Source organism: Salmo trutta, chromosome 1 (genome assembly GCF_901001165.1).
Source record: "Salmo trutta chromosome 1, fSalTru1.1, whole genome shotgun sequence".
Classification (NCBI taxonomy): domain Eukaryota; kingdom Metazoa; phylum Chordata; class Actinopteri; order Salmoniformes; family Salmonidae; genus Salmo; species Salmo trutta.
In genome coordinates, this window is record NC_042957.1 from 62,609,888 (window position 1) to 62,623,232 (window position 13,345).

General features: G+C 40.5%; 1 protein-coding gene across 2 annotated transcripts in view; it reads left to right on the forward strand.

The window, feature by feature from the left end:
• Positions 1 to 3,965: 3,965 nt before the first annotated feature.
• Positions 3,966 to 13,345, forward strand: part of LOC115204635 (uncharacterized) — a 193,604-nt gene continuing 184,224 nt past the window's right edge. For both annotated transcript variants that reach the window (XM_029770316.1, XM_029770362.1), the window contains exons 1-2: positions 3,966 to 4,079; positions 4,172 to 4,475. In XM_029770316.1, the coding sequence (XP_029626176.1) occupies positions 4,037 to 4,079; positions 4,172 to 4,475 (347 nt within the window). In that variant the 5' untranslated portion in view covers positions 3,966 to 4,036. The remainder of the gene's footprint in view (positions 4,080 to 4,171; positions 4,476 to 13,345) is intronic.

Genomic DNA, 13,345 nt, shown 5'->3' on the forward strand with positions numbered 1-13,345 from the left:
AAATGTTTTGTTTTGCAGGTGTTTGTTGTGATATCAGACTGGATCAGTCTCTTTCTCAGGTGAAAAGACACTGTTAAATTATCATGTAAAACATCTGGGTTTACAATGAAAGAATATTATATGAACTGGATAAGGCAGCAACCAGGAAAAAGACTGGACTGGATTGGTATAATTCTGGTTCAAACTCTGCTACCTACTCAGACTCCCTGAAAGGATAGTTCACTCTGACTGAGATCGTCTCCATAAACACACAGGTCTTACAGTCCATTATTCTGAGAGCAGAGGACTCTGATGTTTATTATTGTGCTGGACAGACACAGTGACTGGAGCTGGTGAAGCGGCTGTACAAAACCCTCAGCTCCACTCTCTGTTAACATCAATCCCATGGCCCCACCAACACTATAGGATTGAGTAGACACATCATACTGTAAATTATAACCCAAATATAAAAAAATTACTTGAAAAGCATAGAATGTACCTGACAACATGTCAAGATAAAGTTTCATCAGAAAATTCATACAGTTAACAGAAAACTTTATAGCCTTTCAAAGTCAGTTGACAATGGCAAATAAGCCCAAAACAGTTTTAATAATATATGCAGTCAATCTGTCAAATTAATTATCAATCTCTAGCAGCTAAAACAATACATTTAGTCATGTCTTTCAATTTGAGGTACTTAATTGCGTGAATCCAAATTTAAAATTTCAGCAAACAGAATTAAATTATGTGCACAAGTACAGTGTAATGCCTTTCTTGCAAGCTCCAAACCTAACAAGGCAGTAATCAATATCAATGTAGCACAAAAAATAACATAAGGTAGACCAAAAACACACAAGAAATAAAAATAAGAAATATGAAGATCACGGGAAAGAGAAGCTACTGTTTATACAGTCAGTTCCAAGACCATATTTACAATATGCATGGATACTCTAGCCCTTCTGTTTGCTAAATAGCTATCTTATGGCTTGGGGATAGAAACTGTTCAGGAGCCTGTTAGTGTCAGACTTGATGCATCGTTACTGCTTGCCAAGCGGAAGCAGAGATAACTGTCCAGGTCTGTGCCCAAACAGTTCGAGCTTCTACTTTTAAAAGTCCACCTTTCCAGAAATAAGTCTCTCACTGTTGTCACTTGTTATAGACCGCCCTCAGCCCCAGCTGTGCCTGGACACCATATGTGAATTGATTGCCCCCCGTCTATCGTCAGAGTTCGTACTGTTAGGTGCCCTAAACTGGGATATGTTTAGCACCCCGTCCGTCCTACAATCTAAGCTAGATGCCCTCAGTCTCATACAAATTATCAAGGAACCTACCAGGTACAACCCTAAATCAGTAAACATGGGCACCTCATAGATATCATCCTTACCAACTTGCCCTCTAAATACACCTCTGCTGTCTTCAAGCAGGATCTCAGTGATCACTGCCTTATTGACTGCGTCCGTAATGGGCCCGCGGTCAAACGACCAACCCTCATCACTGTCAAACGTTCCTTAAAACACTTCAGCGATCAGGTCTTTCTAATCGACCTGGCCCGGGGATCCTGGAAGGATATTGACCTCATCCCGTGAGTAGTGGATGCCTGGATTGTCTTTAAAAGTGCTTTCCTCACCATCTTAAATAAGCAATTGAACTAAGAACAGATACAGCCCTTAGTTCACTCCAGACTTGACTGCCCTTGAACAGCACAAAAACATCCTGTGGCGTACTGCATTAGCATCGAATAGTCATGGGTTCACCTCAGCCACGCTCATGGTCCTAAACGATATCATAACCGCCATAGATAAAAGACAGTACTGTGCAGCTGTTTTCGTTGACCTGACAAAGGCTTTCGACTCTGTCAATGACCGCGTTCTTATCGGTAGAATCAATAGCCTTGGTTTCTTAATAGTTATTTCCTTTCGCAGGTGTACAGAGTTATGAACTCTCTCAGCCAGCATCTATGACTGTCCTGCCAGGTCAACCACTGACCATCTCCTGTAAGGTCTCTTATTATGTTACTAGCTTTTATACAGCTTGGATTCAACAGCCTGCAGGGAAAACACTGGAGTGGATTGGAAATGTATATTCTGGAGACACAGAATACAAGGATTCACTGAAGAACAAGTTCAGCCTCTCAGTAGACTAGCAGTTGTACTGTGTTTTTAAAAGGGCAGAACCTTCAGACTGAAGACACAGCTATGTATTATTGTGCCTACCCTCACAGTGATACAAACCAGCACCATAGCTGTATAAGAACCCATTCTCTGGGATACAATATAGAATATGGAAGCTGAAGATTAGATATAACGCTCCTCAGTTCCAATCATTTTATTGAAAAATAAATGTTTTATCCATAAAATACTCAATGCGAATGTCTGAAATGTTTCAACATTATGTATGACAAGCCGTTCATCTTCCCGGGCCAAAAGATGGTGCCATGACAACACAGGTCATCACTGCCACGACTGGAAGTCATTTCTTACTGATCCAAAATGTAAGTATGTAAAATGCCTTCGGAAAGTATTCTGACCCTTTGACGTTTTCTACATTTTGTTAGGTTACGGCCTTATTCTAAAATTGATAAAATATTTTTTGCCCTCATCAATCTACATACAATACCCCATAATTACAAAGCAAAACCAGGATTTTAGACTTTTCTGCTAATTTATTTAAAAAAAAAATTGAAATATAAGGTTTACATAATTATTAGACCCTTTACTCAGTAATTTGTTGAAGCACCTTTGACAGCAATTACAGACTCGAGTCTTCTTGGGTATGACGCTACAAGCTTGAGTTTCTGCCATTCTTCACTGCAGATCCTCTCAAGCTCTGTCAGGTTGGATGGGGAGTGTTGCTGCACAACTATTTTCAGGTCACTTCAGAGATGTTCGATCAGGTTCAAGTCCGGGCTCTGGCTGGGCTACTCAAGGACACTCAGAGACTCGTCCCGAAGCCAATCCTGCGTTGTCTTGGCTGTATGCTTAGGTTTGGTGCCAGGAAAACAGAGATGGGAGAACCTTGTAGAGGTTTGTAGAGCTCTATCAGAGGGACCATCGGGTTCTTGGTCACCTTCCTGACCAAGGCCCTTCTCCTCTGATTGCTCAGTTTGGCCGGGCGGCAAGCTCTATGAAGAATCTTGGTGGTTCCAAACTTCTTCCATTTAAGAATGATGGAGGCCACTGTGTTCTAGGGGACCTACAATGATGCAGACATTTGTTGGTACCCTTCCCCAGATCTGTGCCTTGACACAATCCTATCTCGGAGCTCTATGGACAATTCCTTCGACCTCACGGCTTGGTTTTTGCTCTGACATTCACTATCAACTGTGGGACCGTATATCTGTTAAAGGTCCCCAAAACACACATATCCCTGCGTCACTCCTCTTTTCAGTTCGCTGCAGCTAGCGACTGGAACAAGCTGCAACAAACACTCAAACTGGACAGTTTTATCTCAATCTGTTCATTCAAAGACTCAATCATGGACACTCTTACAGACAGTTGTGGCTGCTTTGTATGATGTATTGTTGTCTCTACCTTCTTGACCTTTGTACTGTTGACTGTGCCCAATAATGTTTGTACCATGTTTTTTTACTGCTACCATGTTATGTTGCTACCATGTTGTTATCATGTTGTGTTACCACCATGCTGTGTTGTCATGTGTTGCTGCCTTGCTATGTTGTTGTCTTAGGTCTCGCTTTATGTAGCGTTGTGTCTCTCTTGTTGTGATGTGTGTTTTGTCCTATATTTATATTGTATACATTTTATATTTTTTAAATCCCAGGCCCCCGTCCCCGCAGGCCTTTTGCCTTTTGGTAGGCCGTCATTGTAAATAAAAATTTGTTCTTAACTGACTTGCCTAGTTAAATAAAGGTTAAATAAATAAACAAATATAATAAAAATATATCCTCTCCTTATGCAAATTTCAAATAGCCCCTCTTCCTTTAACTCCCTCTACCTCCTCCTTATATAAAAACCTCTGTATCTGAGAGTCCTAGTACGTCCCTCTGAGTCCTGGAGAGGAGAGAAGAACAGCTCCCACCAGTTCAGCTTCAACACAAACCATGTTCCCTGCATCTCTGCTGCTGCTTTTGTTAGCTGCTTCCCGTGAGTCTCTTTTTTTAAATGATTTATGGTGAATACATTTACTAATTGAGTTTAGATACTGTTTTAACAACATCTGTGATTTCTTTCAACAGGTGTTCATGGTCAGACACTGACTGAGTCTGGACCAGTAGTTAAAAAGCCTGGAGAATCCCACAAACTGACCTGTACAGCCTCTGGGTTCACATTCAGTAGCTACTACATGGCTTGGATCAGACAGGCTCCTGGGAAAGGACTGGAGTTGGTTGCTTATATAGGCACATCTAGTAGTCCAATCTCTTACTCCCAGTCAGTCCAGGGTAGATTCACCATCTCCAGAGATGACTCCAGCAGTAAGCTGTACCTACAGATGAACAGCCTGAAGAGTGAGGACACAGCAGTGTATTACTGTGCTAGAGAGTCACAGTGGTTAAACTAATGGGAGAAGCCGTACAAAAAGCACTTCCCCATTCAACACAGTCAACCTCATTTTTTTTTTTATTAATGATTTAATAGCAAAATGTTCACAAGCACCCCGTATATGTGTTTTTTAACAAGAAAACAATGTTTATCCATTCCAGTTTCATCTCCCATAAGTGTAGTGTTAAAAACTGACACATTATCATATCATTTTCCCCCCATTTTGCACTGATATTCCCAGTCCTTTATACCTGATTGTCATTATTCAAATGTAATCTTAACCCTGTCTCTCCCTCTTCCTTATATACACAGGCTCTATATGTGTGTGTCATAATACATCTCTCTGAGTGCTGGAGAGTAGAGAAGAGCAGCTCCCACCATTGTGCCTGTCCCCACAAACCATGTTCCCTGCATCTCTGCTGCTGACAGCTGTTGTCTGTGAGTGTCTATATTAGGACATGCACAATAAGGAAAATTGTCATGAAAAATGTCATGAAAAAAATCATGTTACTTGGATTTTTAATATTGTTCATTATTTTCTTTCAACAGGTGTACAGAGTTATGAACTCACTCAGCCAGCCTCTATGACTGTCCAGCCTGGTCAACCACTGATCATCTCCTGTAAGGTCTCATATTCTGTTACTAGCTTGCATACAGCTTAGATTCAACAGCCTGCAGGGAAAACACTGGAGTGGATTGGATATAACAAAAGTGGTGGAAGCATAGCTTATAATTATGAACTGAAAAACAAGTTCAGCACCACCAGCAACACTTCCAGTAACATGTTGTTTTAAAAGGACAGAGTCTGCATACTGAAGCTATCTATTATTGTGCTCGCCTCCACAGTGATACAAACCAGCACCAGACCTGTACTAAAACTCACTGCTCCCTGAACAGTTAAAGTTATATACTATATATACTGCTCAAAAAAATAAAGGGAACACTTAACCTGTTGGGGCTAGGGGGCAGCATTGAGAATTTTGGAAAAAATATGTGCCCATTTTTAACTGCCTCCTACACCAACTCAGAAGCTAGATTATGCATATTATTGTTCAGGATAGAAAACACCCTAAAGTTTCTAAAACTGTTTGAATGGTGTCTGTGAGTATAACAGAACTCCTATGGCAGGCAAAAACCTGACAAGGTTTCATGCAGGAAGTGGCCTGTCTGACAAGGAGTTGTGCGTCTTGCATCTGTTTATTGAAGAGTAAGGATCTTAGCTGTAACGTGACAATTCCTAGGGCTCCAATAGGCTCTCAGAACCCGGGAAAAACCTGAACGATGACGAGGCGGCCTCTGGCTGAAACAGATTATCGCCTTTGCCAAGTGGCCGATCAGAGGGTCATTGAATGAGGCGCGTGCATGATTCGCCCCCGTGGAGAAATTTCATTCGGCTGTTTAGGCTCATTGCAGATTCCCGGTCGGAATATTATCGCTTTTCTACGAGATAAATGGCATAAAAATTGGTTTTAAACAGCGGTTGACATGCTTCGAAGTACGGTAATGGAATATTTAGAATTTTTTTGTCACGTAATGCGACATGCTCGTGGCCGTGATTTGCCTTTGGGATAGTGTCTAGAACGCAAGAACAAAACTTCGCTGATGGAACATAACGATGGATTATTTGGGACCAAACCAACATTTGTTGTTGAAGTAGAAGTCCTGAGAGTGCATTCTGACGAAGAACAAGAAAGGTAATAACATTTTTCTTATAGGAAATGTGATTTTGGTGAAGGCTAATCTTGCCGGGTGTCTAAATAGCTAGCCCGTGATGGCTGGGCTATGTACTTAGAATATTGCAAAATGTGCTTCATCCGAAAAGCTATTTTAAAATCGGACATATCGAGTGCATAGAGGAGTAATGTATCTATAATTCTTAAAATAATTGTTATGCTTTTTGTGAACGTTTATCGTGAGTAATTTAGCAAACTGTTAGTAAATTCCCCGGAAGTTTGCGGGGGGTATGCTTTTTCTGAACGTCACATGCTAATGTAAAAAGCTGTTTTTTGATATAAATATGAACTTGATTGAACAGACATGCATGTATTGTATAACATAATGTCCTAGGTGTGTCATCTGATGAAGATCATAAAAGGTTAGTGCTGCATTTAGCTGTGGTTTAGGTTTTTGTGACATTCTATGCTAGCTTGAAAAATGGGTGTCTGATTATTTCTGGCTGGGGACTCTCCTGACATAATCTAATGTTTTGCTTTCGTTGTAAAGCCTTTTTGAAATCGGACAGTGTGGTTAGATTAAGGAGAGTCTTGTCTTTAAATAGCTGTAAAATAGTAATATGTTTGAGAAATTGAAGTAATAGTATTTCAAACAATTCAAAAATCGCGCCACTGGATTCAGGTGGCTGTTACGTAGGTGGGACGAATTCGTCCCACATGCGCCAGAGAGGTTAAACAACACATCCTAGATCTGAATGAAAGAAATAATCTTATTAAATACTTTTTTCTTTACATAGTTGAATGTGCTGACAACAAAATCACACAAAAATAATCAATGGAAATCCAATTTATCAACCCATGGAGGTCTGGATTTGGAGTCAAAATTAAAGTGGAAAACCACACTACAGGCTGATCCAACTTTGATGTAATGTCCTTAAAACAAGTCAAAATGAGGCTCAGTAGTGTGTGTGGCCTCGGCGTGCCTGTATGACCTCCCTACAAAGCCTGGGCACGCTCCTGATGAGGTGGCAGATGGCCTCCTGAGGGATCTCCTCCCAGACCTGGACAAAAGCATCCGCCAACTCCTGGACAGTCTGTGGTGCAACGTGGCGTTGGTGGATGGAGCGAGACATGATGTCCCAGATGTGCTCAATTGGATTCAGGTCTGGGGAACGGGCGGGCCAGTCCATAGCATCAATGCCTTCCTCTTGCAGGAACTGCTGACACACTCCAGCCACATGAGGTCTAGCATTGTCTTGCATTAGGAGGAACCCAGGGCCAACCGCACCAGCATATGGTCTCACAAGGGGTCTGAGGATCTCATCTCGGTACCTAATGGCAGTCAGGCTACCTCTGGCGAGCACATGGAGGGCTGTGCGGCCCCCCAAAGAAATGCCACCCCACACCATGACTGACCCACCACCAAACCGGTCATGCTGGAGGATGTTGCAGGCAGCAGAACGTTCTCCACGGTGTCTCCAGACTCTGTCACATCTGTCACGTGCTCAGTGTGAACCTGCTTTCATCTGTGAAGAGCACAGGGCGCCAGTGGCAAATTTGCCAATGTTGGTGTTCTCTGGTAAATGCCAAACGTCCTGCACGGTGTTGGGCTGTAAGCACAACCCCCACCTGTGGACGTCGGGCCGTCATACCACCCTCATGGAGCCTGTTTCTGACCGTTTGAGCAGACACATGCACATTTGTGGCCTGCTGGAGGTCATTTTGCAGGGCTCTGGCAGTGCTTCTCCTGCTCCTCCTTGCACAAAGGCAGAGGTAGCGGTCCTGCTGCTGGGTTGTTGCCATCCTACGCCTCCTCCACATCTCCTGATGTACTGGCCTGTCTCCTGGTAGCGCCTCCATGCTCTGGACACTACGCTGACAGACACAGCAAACCTTTTTGCCACAGCTCGCATTGATGTGCCATCCTGGATGAGCTGCACTACCTGAGCCACTTGTGTGGGTTGTAGACTCCGTCTCATGCTACCACTGGAGTGAAAGCACCACCAGCATTCAAAAGTGACCAAAACATCAGCCAGGAAGCATAGGAACTGAGAAGTGGTCTGTGGTCCCCACCTGCAGAACCACTCCTTTATTTGGGGTGTCTTGCTAATTGCCTATAATTTCCACCTGTTGTCTATTCCATTTGCACAACAGCATGTGACATTTATTGTCAATCAGTGTTGCTTCCTAAGTGAACAGTTTGATTTCACAGAAGTGTGATTGACTTGGAGTTACCTTGTGTTGTTTAAGTGTTCCCTTTATTTTTTGAGCAGTATATATATATATATATATATATATATATATATATATATATATATATATATATATATATCTACCAGATGGGGGTGATCTAAGTCTGAATGTAAACTCAAACCTCCCTTGATCTAATGACTCTACAATATTTACAATTTCTAAAGACTGTTGACATCTAGTGGAAGCCACATGAACTGCAATCTGGGCCGTAATAAATCAGGTTTCCCATAGAAAAGCATTGGATGGATTGTGCTCGGGGTTTCGCCTCGGGGTTTCGCCTGCCAAATCAGTTCTGTTATACTCACAGACATTATTTTAACAGTTTTAGAAACTTTAGAGGGTTTTCTATCCAATACTACCATATGCATATCCTAGCTTCTGGGCCTGAGTAACAGGCAGTTTACTTTTACTTTTAACGGTTTAAAATCACATTACATAATTTCACAAATAATTTAATCTTTACTCATTCATTTTATACAATAATTAGATGCAAACCTCATAACGGAGGCTCCTGTATAAACAGAGTTATGGTAATATGGCTGTATTGTCTTTCATGAGGTCACAAACATGACACAAAACGGACCGGGTCGTAGCTGGCTTCTCCACCGACCGTTTACACATTCTCCAAAACATGGATATTGTTCAGTTCTCAAGTTCTGTAATGTAGAAGAAGTTCCTTTGTTCTCTCTATGTGTCTCTTTCTGCATGGCCAGGAAGGGAGAGTCTCCTCTAGGAATTTACGTCCTGAGATAACAGAACCTGGGTGTAGGGGAGAGAGAGGGGGGAAGCTACTCGCTATACCCAAAGAGGGCCACGTCATGACAACATTGTGTTAGTCATTTGTTTTCCCATTGTGTTTGTCAGTTGTTTTGCTGTTGTGTTAGTCAGTTGTTTTCCCATTGTGTTAGTCAGAAGTTTTTCCATTGTGTTAGTCAGTTGTTTCTCCATTGTGTTAGTCAGTTGTTTTGCTGTTGTGTTAGTCAGTTGTTTTTCCATTCAGTTAGTCAGTTGTTTTCCCATTGTGTTAGTCTGTTGTTTTCCAATTGTGTTAGTCAGTTGTTTTGCTATTGTGTTAGTCAGTTGTTTTACTACTATGTTAGTCAGTTATTTTGCCTTTATGTTAGTCAGTTTTCCCATTGTGTTAGTCAGTTGTTTTGCCTTTATGTTAGTCAGTTGTTTTGCCATTGTGTTTGTCAGTTGTTTACTATTGTGTTAGTCAGTTGTTTTTCTATTGTGCTAGTCAGTTGTTTTCCCATTGTGCTTGTCAGTTGTTTTACTGACTTGCACATATGCTGGGTTTAGAAGCAGCTATTGGAATGCTTGAATAAGACAGGCTCCTGGGAAAGGTTGCTACCATTTGTGGTTCCAGCAGTTACATCTACTACTCCTAGTCTGTTCAGGATAGGTTCACCTTTTCCAGAGACAACAGCAAGGAACAGGTGTATCTCCAGATGAACAATCTGAAGACTGAAGACTGCTGTGTATTATTGTGCCAGAGACCCAGTGATACAGGAGTCTGCAGCACTGTAGAAAAACTGACCAAGCACTTCCCTTACTGTGAGAGTCTGTGAGACAATTCTGTGCTCCAGTCTCTGTCTACATCAATCCTATGGCCCCATAAACACTATAGGAAAGAATCATTCTCTAAATTTTAACCATAATTACTCGAAAAGCGTAAAACATGCCTGTCATCTTTGTAAGATAAATGTATGAATATCCTATTGAAACTTTAACTGAAAACTTTAAAGCCATTCAAAGTCAGTTGACAATAGGAAATAACTAACATTATCAATAATAAATGCAGTAACTTAGTAAAATGAATTATCAATCTCTAGAAGCTAAAACCATTTTGGACTATTTGGTCATGTTTTTCAATTTGGTGATCTTATTTAAATTAAACCAGATGTCAAATTTCAGCAAATAATTCATACAATATTGAATACATGTACCATGAAGGTCATTAATGTTAAACAGTAATGGAACAAATATAGATCTTTGGGGATCCTAATGGATCCTGTTATCCTGTGCTGTTCTGAGAAACAATGCTGACATTATCAACTCTCAAAGAACATCTCCGTCTCAGTCTCTATTTAAACCTCTAGTGGGCCGTCTATGCAAAGTCGTCCTTCCTTTCACCCCTTTATAATCAGATGCTCAGCTCTGGCCTTCTCATCATAGGCAATGTGGACTGAAATTACAGCAAGCCCTGCACTAACCTGACTATCACTGAACAATGGAACTGATGACTGTCTGGAGTTTAGTTGTCATGGTAAAGTAAAACAATACATTGGGACTGAAGAATGTCTGAGTATCATAGTTAAACTCAAAATGTGTGTAAATACCACATCTTCAAGAGTGTTGACATGTTTTTATATTGCAGGTGTTTGTTGTGATATCAGACTGGATCAGTCACCTTCTCAGGTGAAAATACCTGGACACTCTGTTAAAGTGTCCTGTATAATCTCTGGCTATTCAATGACTAGCTATAACATTCACTGGATAAGGCAGAAACCAGGGAAAGGACTGGAGTGGACTGGGAGAATGAACACTGGTTCAGGAACAGATGTTATCTATGCAGACTCCCTGAAAGGCCAGTTCACTCTGACTGAGGACGTCTCCACAAGCACCCAGTTCTTAGAGGCCAAGAGTCTGATAGCAGAGGACTCTGCTGTTTATTATTGTGCTCGATAGACACACTGACTTAAGCTGGTGAAGAAGCTGTACAAAAACCTCTAACAACATGGCCAGCTGGTGTACTACTTCCTCTCTTTGTGCCACACTAGAATAATACTGAGTTTCATTACTGTAAAGAATACAACAACAATATCACAAAGCACTACAAAATAAAAGACTCCAGCCTCTAACATTCCAACTCCTGCCCTGTCTGGTCAAGCCTTCTAGTTGTCTCACATGAACTGCTACTGATTATAGATCTGTCACTTTGTTTTTACTTTCAAAAGATGGTTATGTGTACTTAAAAGCTTTTCTTCAAATTTAAAATACTCTATTTAAAAATAAGTATTTGACCCCTCTGCAAAACATGACTTAGTACTTGGTGGCTCCCTTTATTAAGAGTGTGCTCCTAATCTCAGCTCGTTACCTGTATAAAAGACACCTGGTAGCCAGAAATCTTTCTGATTGAGAGGGGGTCAAATACTTATTTCCCTCATTAAAATGCAAATCAATTTATAACATTTTTGACATGCGTTTTTCTGGACTTTTTTGTTGTCATTCTGTCTCTCACTGTTCAAATAAACCTACCATTAAAATTATAGACTGATCATTTCTTTGTCAGTGAGCAAACGTACAAAATCAGCAGGGGATGAAATACTTTTTTCCCTCACTGTATATTTATATACTGGTGATGTAAGAGGCCTGGTATGTGTATACACGACATCTCGGATGTTAAGGACTGTATTATCTATGCTAGTTGACCCGTAACAACTGTTTCAAATGATATATTCTTTCTTATCTTAGTTTTTAATTGGTTTTTATTTATGTTTGTCTCACTCTTTGTTTTTATATATTGTTGTCTTTGATGTGTTGTTTTATATTACTTCCAAATAACTTATAAGTGCTATTATTTTGTAAACGCTGGTGTTGAAAATTCAATAAACAAAGTATATATATACATTTTTTTTTATAAAAAATTATAATAATACAAAAATAATATGAATATATTAAACTGTAAAGAAATGTAAAACCAAAGTTGACAAAATATTGTATTTCATTTTGACCGCAAGTCAACCCAGTTTATAACACTCACATCCTTTAATACCAAATCTATATGCAAAGGAGCCTGAAACATCACCCCTCTCTGTATAAAAAGTGGTCTGTCTGTCTCAGAGTCAGTTGGAGTAGAGAAGAACAGCTCCCACCAGTTCAGCTTCAACACAAACCATGTTCCCTGCTTCTCCGCTCCTGCTCCTGCTGGCAGCTGCCTCCTGTGAGTCTATCAAGATTTGGGGGAAGAAATGGGTTGATGCTCAATAAAATATATTGAGTAAATATTATTTTAACAATAGCCTTTACAGTCATACTGAGCTATACTATGTAACATATTGAATAATTAAGTTGTTTTCCCATAGATGTGCACTGTGGTGGTCTTGAACTCAGCCAGCCAAGTGTAATGGTTGTAAAGCCTGGAGAGTCTCCAAGCTTCACCTGTAAGGTCTCTGGGTATTCTGTTAGTGATAGCAGCATAAGCTTTGCCACAGGTTGGGTTCGAAAGCCTGCAAGGAAAGCAATGGAGTGGATTTCCAATATATGGGATGATGGCGATATCTACAAAATGATGCACTGAAAAATAAGTTCAGCATTTCAAGAGATGCTTCCAGCAACTCTGTGTCTTTACAAGGGCAGAGTCTGCAACCTGAAGACACAGCTGTGTATTACTGTGTTCGCAACCCTCCACAGTGATACAAACCAGCACCAGACCTGAACAAATACCCAGATACCCATGTGAGAATGATGCAAGCACAACATAATATAAATGCATCTCCACTCCAAGATATCAACACTTTTTTAGATTAATGCTCAGTCTCAAAAAGGGTTAAATTATTATTTGATGTTAACCCTACAAAATCGTTAAAACCATGAATCATTAAAAGCTTTCAAGAAATGTAAACCCAAATAAAAATGCAGAACTTTTGTTCCCGTGTTGCTGATCTTCAACACATCATACTAAAGCCATTATAGTCAACACATCATACTAAAGCCATTATATGTAGTCAACACATCATACTAAAGCCATTATAGTCAACACATCATACTAAAGCCATTATATGCAGTCAACACATCATACTAAAGCCATTATATGTAGTCAACACATCATACTAAAGCCATTATAGTCAACACGTCTCATAAGTAAACTCTGAACTACAGAGAGAAGAATAAAGGACAGGGAGGAGAGAGAATTAAGGAATAGAGCAGAAGATCTCTCCC